The 15,658-nt window shown below is 46.5% G+C and overlaps 1 protein-coding gene across 4 annotated transcripts in view; it reads right to left on the bottom strand.

The window, feature by feature from the left end:
- ube3b (ubiquitin protein ligase E3B) overlaps nucleotides 1-15,240 on the bottom strand; it is a 73,412-nt gene extending 58,172 nt beyond the window's left edge. For 2 of the 4 annotated variants that reach the window (XM_072478852.1, XM_072479122.1), the window contains exons 1-3: nucleotides 15,130-15,240; nucleotides 11,998-12,186; nucleotides 8,028-8,196 (exon numbers count right to left, since the gene is read on the bottom strand). In XM_072478852.1, the coding sequence (XP_072334953.1) occupies nucleotides 8,028-8,188 (161 nt within the window). In that variant the 5' untranslated portion in view covers nucleotides 8,189-8,196; nucleotides 11,998-12,186; nucleotides 15,130-15,240. Of the gene's footprint in view, nucleotides 1-8,027; nucleotides 8,197-11,997; nucleotides 12,187-14,309; nucleotides 14,369-15,020 lie in introns of all 4 variants that reach the window. The other 2 variants (XM_072478950.1, XM_072479034.1) reach the window with 2 other exon arrangements.
- Between the last annotated feature and the right edge of the window lie 418 nt (nucleotides 15,241-15,658).

The raw sequence follows: 15,658 nt of genomic DNA, 5'->3' as shown, positions 1-15,658 counted from the left end.
GAGGACCAGCGAACCATGTCCACGTTTTGGACATGTCCAAAGCTTAAGGGATTTTGGCAGGGGTTTGCGGATGTCATGTCCAAAGTTTTAAAAACAAGGGTGGCGCTGAGTCCAGAGGTGTAGATTTTCAGGGTGTCGGAAGATCCGGGAATCCAGGAGTAGAAAGAGGCAGATGTTCTGGCCTTTGCTTCCCTGGTAGCCCGGAGACAGATACTATTGGCATGGAGGGACTCAAAGCCCCTGAAGTCAGAGACCTGGCTATCAGACATGGCTAGTTTTCGCTGTATGGAGAAAATTAAGATCGCCTTGAGCGGTTCGCTGTTAGGGTTCACCCGGAGGTGGCAACCGGGGGGGGGGGGTGTGTAGTTTAGGTTAGAGTAGGGTGGGACCTCTATGAAAGGTTAACGGCTTTTGCACTATGTTTATGGTTTCATATATATTGTTTATTTTGTTGTTGTTACTATACCAAAAATACCTCAATAAAATGTTTATTAAAAAAAATACTTGGAATTACGACATTGTGGCTTTCACAGAAACATGGTTAAAGGAAGGGCGGGATTGGCAGCTGAATGTTACAGGAGAAAGATGCTTCAGGAGAGATAGAGGGGGATGTAAAAGGGGTGGGGGAGTATCATTACTGGTTAAGGAGAATATTATAGCCGTACTGTGGGAGGACACCTTGGAGGGCTCATACAATGAGGCAATCTGGGTAGAGCTCAGGAACAGGAAAGGGGCAATCACAATGTTGGGCATTTATCACAGGCCCCCAACTGCCAGCGACAGATAGAAGAACAGATAGGTAGAGTGATTTTGGATAGGTGCATAAGTAACAGGATTGATGTGGGAGGGGATTTTAATTTCCCCTATATTGACTGGGACTCAGTGGGGGCTTGGGCGGGGCAGAATTTGTAAGGTGTATCCATGAAGCCTTCTTGATGCAATATGTAGACAGTACAACTAGGGAAGGGGCAGTACTGGATCTGGTATTGGGGAATGAGCCTGGACAGGTGGTTGAGGTTTCAGTAAGGGAACATTTTGGGAGTAGTGACCACAATTCGTAGGTTTTAAGGTACTTTTGGACAGAGACGAGGGCAACCCTTGCGTTAAGGTGCTAAATTGGGGAAAGGAAAATTACGATAACATTAGACAGGAATTGAAGAATTTAGATTGGGTGGGCTGTTGGATAGTACATCAACATCAGACATGTGGGAGTCTTTCAGCGACAGTTGATTAAGATTCAGCAAAGTCACATTCCTGAGAGAAGTATGGGAAGTTTAGGGAGCCTTGGATAACGAGGGATATTGTGAACATCGTCAAAAAGAAAAAGGAAACTTTTGTACGGTCTAGAAGGATGAAGACAGTCGAAACCCTTGTGGAGTATAAAGGAAATAGGAAGGAACTGAAGCGGAAAATTAGGATGGCTAGGAGGGCTCATGAAAAGTCCTTGGCAAGTAGGATTAAGGTGAATCCCAAAGCTTTTTATTCATATGTAAAGCAAGAGGGTGGCCAGGGAAAGGATTGGACCACTTAAGGACAGTGGGGGAATCTATTGATGTTGAGCCAGAGGAAATGGGTAAGGTACTAAATGAGTACTTTGCATCAGTGTTCACCAAAGAAAGAGACTTTGTGGAAGATGATTCTCGGGTAGGGTGTGTGGACAGTCTGGATCGTGTTAACATCGAAAAGGAGGTGGCATTGGGTCTTTTAAAAGATATTAAGGTAGATAAGTCTCCTGGGCCGGAAGGGATTTACCCCAGAATGCTGAGGGAGGCAAGGGAGGAAATTGCTGGGGCCTTGACTGACATCTTCGTGTCAGGGTCCCAGGTTCGATTCCCGGCTTGTGTCACTGTCTGTGCGGAATCTGCACGTTCTCCCCGTGTGTGCGTGGGTTTCCTCCGGGTGCTCCGATTTCCTCCCACAGTCCAAAGATGTGCAGGTTAGGTGGATTGGCCATGATAAATTGCCCTTCGTGTCCAAAATTGTCCTTAGTGTTGGGTGGGGTTACTGGGATAGGGGGGAGGTGTTGCCCTTGGGTGGGGTGCTCTTTCCAAGAGCCGGTGCAGACTCGATGGGCCGAATGGCCTCCTTCTGCACTGTACATTCTATCAAAAAAAAATCTTTGTATCCTCAATGACTACAGGTGAGATCCCAGAGGACTGGAGAATAGCTAGTATGGTACCGCTGTTTAAAATAGGTAGCAGGGATAATCCTGGAAACTATAGGCCGGTAAGCCTCACGTCGGTAGTAGATAAATTATTGGAGAGAATTTTCAGGGACAGGATTTATACCCATTTGGAAACAAATGGACTCATAAGCGATAGACAGCCTGGTTTTGTAAAGGGGAGGTTGTGCCTCACTAACTTGATCAAGTTTTTTGAGGAGGTGACGAAGATGATTGGTGAGGGGAGGGCAGTGGATGTTCTTTGTTCTATCCATTACTTCCTTTCTAAACTGGCATTTCAACGGGAATCTAATCAGCTTTCCCAGGGCTCTTGGGAGTGTGTGTTTTTCTTTAAAACTATGGGAAACATCCAAGCCCCACAGTGTTGTTGAAAGAGTCGAGGCAGACTTCCGGGTGCGGCGATGACCAGCTGAGTCGCACGTTTCGGCAGCTCCCTGTGAAACGGACTTTTGGGCTCTTGATAGGAGCCCCAACGGCAATTTTGACCGCTAAAAACACTGTGCAGTAAACCAGAAGGGAATCCCTTCGGGCCAAGGCGGTGCTTCATAAAAAGAAGATAAAATTTGGAATGCTGCAACCGGCAAGACTGTGGGTCACATATCGAGGGAGGCACCACTACTTTGAGACGGCGGATGAAGCGTGGACTTTTATTGTGGAAGAAAAACTGGAATGAGCGGGTTATTAAAAAGAACGTTTGAACAAAGTGGTGGGGCTAATGTGGGGGGCGAAGAGGGGGGTTAAAAAGGGGGGAAAGAGGAGTTTTATGTACTAATCCTGCGATGTGGTAACTTTTCTCTCTTCCACAGGTGGTGATGGGGGGAGGGGGGGGAGGTGGAGGAGATGGGGCGTTGGCCATTGGGGGCGGGGCCAAGGGAGAAGCGCGGGCTTGGTTCCCGCGCTATGATAATCATGGCGGGAATAGAGAAGCAGGAAGGAGGGGGCGTCGCACGGTGCGAGCCGAGGTCACGGGGGGAAGCCGAGGTCAGCCAGAGTTTGCTGACTTCTGGGAGCAACATGGGGGGAGTAATTACGCTAGCGGGGGATCTAGCGGGGGGGGGTGGGAGGGGGGAATTACTGGGTTGCTGCTGCTGGGGAGAGGGGGGAGCTGGTATGGGAGAGGATGGGAGGGGGGGCACCGCCTGGGGGAGATACAGCTGCGTGGGAACCAGGTGAGGAGCTGGAAAAAGGTGATGGCTAATCGACAAGGGGGGGGGGGGGGGGGTAGGAAGCCCCCCAACTCGGCTGATCACGTGGAACGTGAGAGGGCTGAACGGGCCGATAAAGAGGGCACGGGTACTCGCACACCTTAAGAAACTTAAGGCAGATGTGGTTATGTTACAGGAAACGCACCTGAAACTGATAGACCAGGTTAGGCTACGCAAAGGATGGGTGGGGCAGGTGTTCCATTCGGGGCTAGATGCGAAAAACAGGGGGGTGGCTATATTAGTGGGGAAGCGGGTAATGTTCGAGTCAAAGACTATAGTGGCGGATAACGGGGGCAGATACATGATGGTGAGTGGCAAACTACAGGGGGAGACGGTGGTTTTGGTAAACATATATCCCCCGAACTGGGATGATGCCAATTTTATGAGGCGGATGCTAGGACGCATTCCGGACCTAGAGGTGGGAAAGCTGATAATGTGGGGAGATTTTAATACGGTATTGGAACCAGGGCTGGATAGGTCGAAGTCCAGGACTGGAAGGAGGCCGGCAGCAGCCAAGGTACTTAAAGATTTTATGGAGCAGATGGGAGGTGTAGACCCGTGGAGATTTAGCAGACCTAGGAGTAAGGAGTTCTCGTTTTTCTCCTACGTCCATAAAGTCTACTCGCGAATAGACTTTTTTGTGCTGGGTAGGGCATTGATCCCGAAGGTGAGGGGAACGGAGTATACGGCTATAGCCATTTCGGATCACGTCCACACTGGGTGGACTTGGAGATAGGGAAGGAAACAGGAGGGCGCCCACCCTGGAGAATGGACATGGGACTAATGGCAGGAGGGGGGGTGTCTAAGGGTGAGGGGGTGCATTGAAAAGTACTTGGAACTCAATGATAATGGGGAGGTCCAGGTGGGAGTGGTCTGGGAGGCGTTGAAGGCGGTGGTTAGAGGGGAGCTGATATCAATAAGGGCACATAAAGGGAAGCAGGAGAGTAAGGAACGGGAGCGGTTGCTGCAAGAACTTTTGAAGGTGGACAGACAATATGCGGAAGCACCGGAGGAGGGACTGTACAGGGAAAGGCAAAGGCTACATGTAGAATTTGACTTGCTGACTACAGGCACAATGGAGGAAGGCACAGGGTGTACAGTACGAATATGGGGAGAAGGCGAGCAGGTTGCTGGCACACCAATTGAGGAAAAGGGGAGCAGCGAGGGAAATAGGGGGAGTGAGGGATGAGGAAGGAGAGATGGAGCGGGGAGCGGAGAGAGTGAATGGAGTGTTCAAGACATTTTATAAAAAATTATATGAAGCTCAACCCCCGGATGGGAGGGAGAGAATGATGGGCTTCTTGGATCGGCTGGAATTTCCCAAGGTGGAAGAGCAGGAAAGGGTGGGACTGGGAGCACAGATCGAGGTAGAAGAAGTGGTGAAAGGAATTAGGAGCATGCAGGCGGAAAAGGCCCCGGGACCGGATGGATTCCCAGTCGAATTCTATAGAAAATATGTGGACTTGCTCGCCCCGGTACTGACGAGGACCTTTAATGAGGCAAAGGAAAGGGGACAACTGCCCCCGACTAAGTCTGAAGCAACGATATCGCTTCTCTTAAAGAAGGAAAAGGTCCCGCTACAATGCGGGTCCTATAGATCTATTTCCCTCCTAAATGTAGATGCCAAGGTCCTGGCCAAGGTAATGGCAATGAGAATAGAGGAATGTGTCCCGGGGGTGGTCCACGAGGACCAAACTGGGTTTGTGAAGGGGAGACAGCTGAACACGAATATACGGAGGTTGTTAGGAGTAATGATGATGGCCCCACCAGAGGGAGAAACGGAGATAGTAGTGGCGATGGATGCCGAGAAAGCATTTGATAGAGTGGAGTGGGATTATTTGTGGGAGGTGTTGAGGAGATTTGGTTTTGGAGAGGGGTATGTTAGATGGGTGCAGCTGTTGTATAGGGCCCCAGTGGCGAGCGTGGTCACGAATGGACGGGGATCTGCATATTTTCGGCTCCATAGAGGGACAAGGCAGGGATGCCCTCTGTCCCCATTATTGTTTGCACTGGCGATTGAGCCCCTGGCGATAGCGTTGAGGGGTTCCAAGAAGTGGAGGGGAGTACTTAGGGGAGGAGAAGAGCACCGGGTATCTTTGTATGCAGACGATTTGCTACTATACGTGGCGGACCCGGCGGAGGGGATGCCAGAAATAATGCGGATACTTGGGGAGTTTGGGGATTTTTCAGGGTATAAATTGAACATGGGGAAAAGTGAGTTGTTTGTGGTGCATCCAGGGGAGCAGAGTAGAGAAATAGAGGACCTACCGCTGAGGAAGGTAACAAGGGACTTTCGTTACCTGGGGATCCAGATAGCTAAGAATTGGGGCACATTGCACAGGTTAAATTTAACGCGGTTGGTGGAACAGATGGAGGAGGATTTCAAGAGATGGGATATGGTATCCCTGTCAATGGCAGGGAGGGTGCAGGCGGTTAAGATGGTGGTCCTCCCGAGATTCCTCTTTGTGTTTCAGTGCCTCCCGGTGGTGATCACAAAGGCTTTTTTTAAAAGGATTGAAAAGAGCATCATGGGTTTTGTGTGGGCCGGGAAGACCCCGAGAGTGAGGAAGGGATTCTTACAGCGTAGCAGGGATAGGGGGGTGCTGGCACTACCGAGCCTAAGTGAGTATTATTGGGCCGCTAATATTTCAATGGTGAGTAAGTGGATGGGAGAGGAGGAGGGAGCGGCGTGGAAGAGATTAGAGAGGGCGTCCTGTAGGGGGACTAGCCTACAGGCTATGGTGACAGCCCCATTGCCGTTCTCACCGAGGAACTACACCACAAGCCCGGTGGTGGTGGCTACACTGAAGATTTGGGGACAGTGGAGACGGCATAGGGGAAAGACTGGAGCCTTGGGGGGATCCCCGATAAGAAACAACCATAGGTTTGCCCCGGGGGAATGGATGGGGGATATGGAATGTGGCAAAGAGCAGGAATAACGCAACTGAAAGATCTGTTTGTGGATGGGAAGTTCGCGAGTCTGGGAGCGCTGACCGAGAAATATGGGTTGCCCCAAGGGAATGCATTCAGGTATATGCAACTGAGGGCTTTTGCGAGGCAACAGGTGAGGGAATTCCCGCAGCTCCCGACACAAGAGGTGCAGGACAGAGTGATCTCAAAGACATGGGTGGGGGATGGTAAGGTGTGATATATATAGGGAAATGAGGGACGAAGGGGAGACTATGGTAGATGAACTAAAAGGGAAATGGGAAGAAGAGCTGGGGGAGGAGATCGAGGAGGGGCTGTGGGCAGATGCCCTAAGCAGGGTAAACTCGTCGTCCTCGTGTGCCAGGCTAAGCCTGATTCAGTTTAAGGTATTACACAGGGCACATATGACTGGAGCACGGCTCAGTAAATTTTTTGGGGTGGAGGATAGGTGTGCGAGGTGCTCGAGAAGCCCAGCGAATCATACCCATATGTTTTGGTCATGCCTGGCACTACGGGGGTTTTGGATGGGGGTGACAAAGGTGCTTTCAAAAGTAGTAGGAGTCCGGGTCGAACCAAGCTGGGGGTTGGCTATATTTGGGGTTGCACAAGAGCCGGGAGTGCAGGAGGCGAGAGAGGCCGATGTTTTGGCCTTTGCGTCCCTAGTAGCCCGGCGCAGGATATTGCTAATGTGGAAAGAAGCCAAGCCCCCGGGGGTGGAGACCTGGATAAATGACATGGCGGGGTTTATAAAGCTAGAGCGGATTAAGTTCGTCCTAAGGGGGTCGGCTCAAGGGTTCACCAGGCGGTGGCAACCGTTCGTCGAATACCTCGCAGAAAGATAGACGGAATGGGAAAAAGAAGGCAGCAGCAGCAGCCCAGGATCGGGGGGGGGGGGGGGGGGGGGGGGGGGGGGGGGGGGGGGGGGAGAGGACCAGAAGGTCTCTCAGGGTTGTTAATATATACTGTATAGTATGTATAGGTCGTTGCTACAGATAATTATATATTGGACTGTTAAATTATATTTTTGGAGAGTGTTACTTGTGACAAGGCAGTTGCCAATTAGGGCTAGTTTTCATTTTTGTTATTTATTATTTATTCATTTTTTGTTTATAAAATAGGTCATTGTTATTTGTGTTGTTATAATATTGTGTAAAGGATGCACAATGTACTGTGTTGGTTGACCAAAAATTTTCAATAAAATATTTAATAAAAAAAAAGAAAGAGTCGCGGCAATGGAGCAATACCAAGCTGTTTTTTTAAGCCTAAAAACTCCATGCGGAAAGTAGAACTGAGGCTTGAAAGTTTCCATAGATACTAGTGCAATGTTCCAAGTCTTAGATGTTCTTTGGCTTTATAGAGTTTATAGCAGTTGTTGCTATGACCTTGCCTGGTTTGTCTTTTATTGGGATTTTACTTTGTTTCTAAAACATAATGGGCAGGATTCTCTGGCCTTGCAGCCACATGTTTCTCGGCAGTGGGAGGCAGCACCGTTCACTGGCAGCTCTCGCCTGTCAATGGGAATTCCCATTGAAGCTACCCCACGCCACCAGGAAACACGAGGGCGGGGGTGCAATGCCGGCGGGACCAAAGAATTCTGCCGACAGTGAAGGGCCAGAGAATTTCGGCCAACATTATTACTTCTGATTGCTCTTTATACTATTATTCTTTTGAAAATTGCATTCTGATCTTTCTTGCAAAACAAAATAATTCACCTGATTTCTCTAAGCAGCCGACACCTGCAGAGGTACCTCCTGACCAGCGCTTGAATCTGAATAGCTGCATGTTCGCGTTCCTTCTGCCCTTTCCTCTCCTCCCGAGCCGCCCTTGCTTTGTCCAGGAACTGCGTTTTGGAAGTTTGTGTAGTGCTAAACATTCTTGCTTCTGTGAACATGACAACAACAGGAGTTTTTGAAAGAATTTTCTCTCTTATCGATGACCAAATGCACGTGCTCAATAGCATGACCCAAGATTCCAACATTATTATTTATCTGAGTCCCAAGTGTTGTTAACATTTTCTGACACTTGAATGCATACATGAACTATTTCAAATGTTAAGCCTCACCAAGCCTCTTCACTACATTTAACACTTTTATCCAATACACAATAGGAAACACAAGCACATTCATAAGAACATAAGAACTAGGAGCAGGAGTAGGCCACCTGGCCCCTCGAGCCTGCTCCACCATTCAATGAGATCATGGCTGATCTTTTGTGGACTCAGCTCCACTTTCCGGCCCGAACACCATAACCCTTAATCCCTTTATTCTTCAAAAAGCTATCTATCTTTATCTTAAAAACATTTAATGAAGGAGCCTCTACTGCTTCACTGGGCAAGGAATTCCATAGATTCACAACCCTTTGGGTGAAGAAGTTCCTCCTAAACTCAGTCCTAAATCTACTTCCCCTTATTTTGAGGCTATGCCCCCTAGTTCTGCTTTCACCCGCCAGTGGAAACAACCTGCCCGCATCTATCCTATCTATTCCTTTCATAATCTTATATGTTTCTATAAGATCCCCCCTCATCCTTCTAAATTCCAACGAGTACAGTCCCAGTCTACTCAACCTCTCCTCGTAATCCAACCCGTTCGGCTCTGGGATTAACCTAGTGAATCTCCTCTGCACACCCTCCAGTGCCAGTACGTCCTTTCTCAAGTAAGGAGACCAAAACTGAACACAATACTCCAGGTGTGGCCTCACTAACACCTTATACTATTGCAGCAGAACCTCCCTAGTCTTAAACTCCATCACTCTAGCAATGAAGGACAAAATTCCATTTGCCTTCTTAATCATCTGTTGCACCTGAAAACCAACTTTTTACGACTCATGCACTAGCACACCCAGGTCTCTCTGCACAGCAGCATGTTTTAATATGTTATCATTTAAATAATAATCCCTTTTGCTGTTATTCCTACCAAAATGGATAACCTCACATTTGTCAACATTGTATTCCATCTGCCAGACCCTAGCCCATTCACTTAGCCTATCCAAATCCCTCTGCAGACTTCCAGTATCCTCTGCACTTTTTGCTTTACCACTTATCTTAGTGTCGTCTGCAAACTTGTAGACACATTGCCCTTGGTCCCCAACTCCAAATCATCTATGTAAATTGTGAACAGTTGTGGGCCCAACACTGATCCCTGAGGGACACCACTAGCTACTGATTGCCAACCAGAGAAACACCCATTAATCCCCACTCTTTGCTTTCTATTAATTAACCAATCCTCTATCCATGCTACTACTTTCCCCTTAATGCCATGCATCTTTATCTTATGCAACAACCTTTTGTGTGGCACCTTGTCAAATGCTTTCTGGAAATCCAGATATACCACATCCATTGGCTCCCCGTTATCTACCGCACTGTTAATGTCCTCAAAAAATGCCACTAAATTAGTTAGGCACGACCTGCCCTTTATGAACCCATGCTGCGTCTGTCCAATGGGACAATTTCCATCCAGATGCCTCGCTATTTCTTCCTTGATGATAGATTCCAGCATCTTCCCTACTACCGAAGTTAAGCTCACTGGCCTATAATTACCCGCTTTCTGCCTACCTCCTTTTTTAAACAGTGGTGTCACATTTGCTAATTTCCAATCCGCCAGGACCACCCCAGAGTCTAGTGAATTTTGGTAAATTATCACTAGTGCATTTGCAATTTCCCTAGCCATCTCTTTTAGCACTCTGGGATGCATTCCATCAGGTCCAGGAGACTTGTCTACCTTTAGCCCCATTAGCTTGCCCATCACTACCTCCTTGGTGATAACAATCCTCTCAAGGTCCTCACCTGTCATAGCCTCATTTCCATCAGTCACTGGCATGTTATTTGTGTCCTCCACTGTGAAGACCGACCCAAAAAACCTGTTCAGTTCCTCAGCCATTTCCTCATCTCCCATTATTAAATCTCCCTTCTCATCCTCTAAAGGACCAATATTTACCTTAGCCACTCTTTTTTGTTTTATGTATTTGTCGAAACTTTTACTATCTGTTTTTATATTCTGAGCAAGTTTACTCTCATAATCTATCTTACTCTTCTTTATAGCTTTTTTAGTAGCTTTCTGTTGCCCCCTAAAGATTTCCCAGTCCTCTAGTCTCCCACTGATCTTTGCTACTTTGTATGTTTTTTCCTTCAATTTGATACTCTCCCTTATTTCCTTAGATATCCACGGTCGATTTTCCCTCTTTTTACCACCCCTCCTTTTTGTTGGTATAAACCTTTGCTGAGCACTGTGAAAAATCACTTGGAAGGTTCTCCACTGTTTCTCAACTGTTTCACTATAAAGTCTTTGCTCACAGTCTACCTTAGCTAGTTCTTCTCTCATCCCATTGTAATCTCCTTTGTTTAAGCACAAAACACTAGTGCTTGATTTTACCTTCTCACCCTCCATCTGTATTTTAAATTCCACCATATTGTGATCGCTCCTTCCGAGAGGATCCCTAACTATGAGATCCTGAATCAATCCTGTCTCATTCCACAGGACCAGATCTAGGACCGCTTGTTCCCATTCACCTCTCGCCTGTTGCTCTTACATTAGTTCAAAGAGTTCCTACCACCAAAAAAAGACCTGAACTCGAAGGACTCATTGTTGTACAGTTCAAAATCCTCTCATTACAGACAGCACAAATTTGGAACATGAGAGACTTAATGATCCAATTATTCTGCTAGATGACGTTTCATAGTTTAAATGGGCTTAGCAGGAAAATTTCACATATTGAGCCTGTTATACACTGAAGGCCGAATGAGAACAGTCCTGAAAGAAGTTCTCTCATGAAAGACTGGCATACCTAGTTACACCCATTACTGTATTTGCTTTTACAGAGATTAACCTAATACAGAGCTTTGTGGACACCATAAAAGTACCGACACATTCTGAAGCAAAGCTCCAATATAACACTAGCTTATTAGGCTAGCTAATGCTACACCTACTCTAGTCCATATTACAAGATGCATTATTTTTCGGCATCAAGTTAGCTTTCCAGGACACTGACCGCCAGCTCTGCCTCTCTGCCACCACTGCTGAACTGACGTGTGTCCTGGATGAACAAGAACATTCCTCAATTCAACATTGACTGGACAGAGGATGTCCTACTTTTTCTTTCCAGAAAATGGCACATCATAGCCCCTGACACTATCCCTCTCTTTAACATTGCTCCATCATTGGTATCAGTTGCCTGGGACCCAAATTCTGGAATTTCCCTGCCTACAACTCACCCGGCCTACAACTCACCCTATCTCTACCTCACTTTCCTCTTTTAAGACACTCCCAGGTCATCTGACCTAGCATCACGTTGTCCCTCGGTGTCAAGCATTGTTTAATAATGCTCCTGTGAAGTGCTCTGGGACCTTTTAGGTTAAAGCGCTACATAAATACAAGTTTTATTTTCCCACACGCTAATGTTCGCCCGAGCTCCACTCTAAATTAGGTGCAACTCATCCAAGGTGACATCACATCCTCCCACACGAAGAGCAACTTCTCCATCCATCCCCGTTCCTGAAAGTTCTCACTTGCTCTTTATTCCCCATATTTCTCAGTTCTTATGGTTCTGACTTACATCAAGAAGATACTGCCCATGCATATTATAACTAGATAACCACCAACATTTATAGAAATGAGAGCCGTTTCACTACCAATCAAGCAAAAGGGAATAATGGCGACAAACTATCAATAAAGTAAAGCACCAGTTTACCTCAATTGTATAGTGCTGTCCAAGACTGGAAATCAGTTCTTCAGGCCTGATGCATGGACATGAGGCACTCATTCAGACACTGACCGATCTGGAGTGAATGGGCATTATACACTGATAACAGGATGATTCATTTCAAGTCTATCTTCTCAGAGCAAAATTGCTATCTACACGACTGTGTACAATGAAAACCTTAAAAAAGAACAAAATATGTCACAATAATTAGAGATGCATCCTTTATGACTGACAATTTACAAGTTGTAATGGATAGAGGTTAATATCTACCCTGACTGCTGACTACCAAAACACTGATTTGGCTGCTGAATTTCAAACATTCAAAGCCTAATAAGCTACCTGACATGAGCTGAATTAGTACATCTAACAGGAGTTGGACGAATCATGCAAATTTAAGTACAGAATGTCATATTGGCTATTGCGCACCACCATTAAACTTTACACAATGCAGTTCCATTTTCCTGTTCATTATAATCTTTATTTTTCCTCAAGCACCATGATTAAATTAGCATCAAATGCTACTTATGGCAATATATTTCATATGCCTAACAGAAATTCATCACCACCTACTTGTTCTCGATGTCAATGATTAATGGCTTTTAATGGGGCAGCACGGTAGCATTGTGGATAGCACAATTGCTTCACAGCTCCAGGGTCCCAGGTTCGATTCCGGCTTGGGTCACTGTCTGTGCGGAGTCTGCACATCCTCCCCGTGTGTGCGTGGGTTTCCTCCGGGTGCTCCGGTTTCCTCCCACAGTCCAAAGATGTGCAAGTTAGGTGGATCGGCCATGCTAAATTGCCCTTAGTGTCCAAAATTGCCCTTAGTGTTGGGTGGGGTTACTGGGTTATGGGGATAGGGTGGAGATGTTGACCTTGGGTAAGGTGCTCTTTCCAAGAGCCGGTGCAGACTCGATGGGCCGAATGGCCTCCTTCTGCACTGTAAATTCTATGATTCTATGAAAATCTTCATTCCTGCTTTGCAGCGTATTTCTGTATCTGAACCCGTATAATCGTGATTCTCTCCTACAGAATTAACAAAGTGACCACACTGGCACATTTTCAGTGTTCTTTTTCACAAAAGTTCATACCCAGGGCTTAAGTAACACAGATCTAGAATTTTGTGATTTATAATAAATGTAATATATTTATGTAAATGCCCCCACAGTCCCAGAGGACCATAGGCTCCTCCTCCCTTTGAGAGCTGACTGGTGATGATTTAACGCAAAGGTCACCACACCTCAGGCGAGGGGCAAGGTCGAGAAGGTGGGGCCTTCATGAATAACCTTAACACCACTGTACGGGAATATGTATTTAATGATATATATGTGATGTACATTCACACACATCCACACAGTAGAGATATCAATGTTGTTCTCAAGGGATCAAATGGTGCAACTTGGGAAATAATATGCTTGATAGAGATTAGAAAGCTGTAATTTTTGGTGAACAAGGCAATTAAGGAATTAAAACTTATATTCTCAAACTACAGTTTATGATGATCTAAATCTTCGCAAACTTGCAATCATTCCAAGAGATCCATTATCGATGCTGTCTCAACACTTACTGATAACTTGTTTAAAAAAAGGGGAAGGGAAGGGGAAGAAAAATCGGTCTAATGTTCTGTGATTCTCGTTTCAAAGACCAGTGGCAGACTTGTGCCATCATTTTTTTACCTTTGTTTTGTACATCCTAAACTGTACTCTCCAGACACATTTGGAGAGACTGAATCGATCATGTACTTCTGGTTGTGTCTCATAATATAGGCAGATATTGAGCACAAATTTAAGTTAACTGGCATTACTATTTTCCAAAATTCTAGCGGCACTAAAGATTACAGGAATTATTTTTCAAAACAATCCAAATTTGCGCACAAAAAAATCTAAACCATTTTTAAAGTTTTACAATGTTGTTTCTGTGGCTTCATTTTTGTTGGCTCACAACGCCAGGATATAATCTTTAATTTGTAACCCCATGCAAGTTATTTCATAGAAATAGAATTTACAGTGCAGAAGGAGGCCATTCGGCCCATCGAGTCTGCACTGGCTCTTGTAAAGAGCACCCTATCCAAGGTCAACACCTCCATCTTATCCCCATAACCCAGTAACCCCACCCAACACTAAGGGCAATTTTGGACATTAAGGGCAATTTATCATGGCCAATCCACCTAACCTGCACATCTTTGGATATGTTAGATAATTAAACAGAAATAAATACTGCAATGCCATTTCAGCTATAAGACAGAGCACTCAAAGGTCCTATCACCTTGCTTATTTGATGACAATCTTTGTTTAAGTCTGTACCTGCTGCATTCATCTTGCACAACATTTACACACAGAAGTGGCACCAGAAAACACTCGCTCTGAAACACCCAAAGAAGAACAAATAATGTTTTATTTTAAAAACAAGCCCAAATCTATAAGCTTTGACAAAGAGTCATCCAGCCTACTGACAGCCTGCACTGTTCATCAGGGGCGACACGATGGTTGGCCCTGCAGCCTCACAGCACCAGAGACCCGGATTTGATTCCGACCTCGGATGGCTCTGTGGAGTTTGCACATTCTCCGTGTGGTTTCCTCCGAGTGCTCCAGTTTCCTCCCACAGTCCAAAGATGTGCAGGTTAGGTGGATCAGCCACGCTAAATTGCCCCTTAGGTGGGGTTACAGGGATGGGGCTGAAGTAGGGTGCTCTTTCGGATGATTGGTGCAAACTTGATGGGCCAAATGGCCTCCTTCTGCAACCATAGGGACTCTGCTCTCCACAGATGCGGTCAGACCTGCTGAGATTGTCCAGCATTTCCTGCACTGCATGCATGGCTGCTTTGGACTTTTGAGACGAATAGTGCAGGCTGTCAGAAAGGCATTATGGCAAGTAAGGTTTTTCTTTGTGAGGATGACTTTCCTGCATTCGCATTCTCACAGCACATCAACTAGAGGAATTATACATACACGCAGCAACACGATTACATTCGCTGCACAAACTTGAAACAATCAGAAATTAAGCCAAAAAAAAACCTCCTCTTGTGTTCCAGGACTTGTTCTTTCAGGGATGTGCATAGCCTGAAAGGTATTATGAGTAATAGTGATGGTGGGTTTTATAGTATTAGGTTGTAAAAGTGAGTACCCGGCTCCTGACTCCCAGCTCCGTTCTCCTTTTATATTTCCTTCCCTCTCGAAACAAGCACAACTCCATCAACATCAAGCCCATCACTGCCAGCCGCCGCATCCGTTTCCGGGTCGGGGGGGGTCAAACTCCCGCCCCTCCCGAGAGCGAGGTAGCTGACTGCGCATGCCCACCGGGCTGGGGGGGGGGAGGGGGGAGATCCGCCATCTTAGTAAAGGTGCCGAATCTCACAGTGAGTCGACAACAGATTGCCAACTCGGTTAAAGCGCGCGGAGAACTCAGGTCCGAGTATTCTGTCTGCCCGGCCACGACCCCGACCTGGCATCCCCAGGAAGGTGGGAGACGCTGGGGTTCTGTCCACCCCATGTCCGGCCTGTTGCTTCCACGCGCGCGCGATTCCCCTCACCCCTTTTGATCTCCTCAGGTTGTCCAGTACAGCATCACTCAGTTGGGACATGAGCCTGTTTGCTTTCCAATTGCTTTCCAATGCTTTTCAAAGCGTTGTCTTGCATCTTTGATTTTGTCTATA

This window comes from Scyliorhinus torazame, chromosome 1, assembly GCF_047496885.1.
Source record: "Scyliorhinus torazame isolate Kashiwa2021f chromosome 1, sScyTor2.1, whole genome shotgun sequence".
In the NCBI taxonomy this organism is placed as follows: Eukaryota; Metazoa; Chordata; class Chondrichthyes; order Carcharhiniformes; family Scyliorhinidae; genus Scyliorhinus; species Scyliorhinus torazame.
The sequence above is the reverse complement of the archived record's forward strand: the minus strand, read 5'-3'. Positions and strand labels throughout refer to the sequence as shown.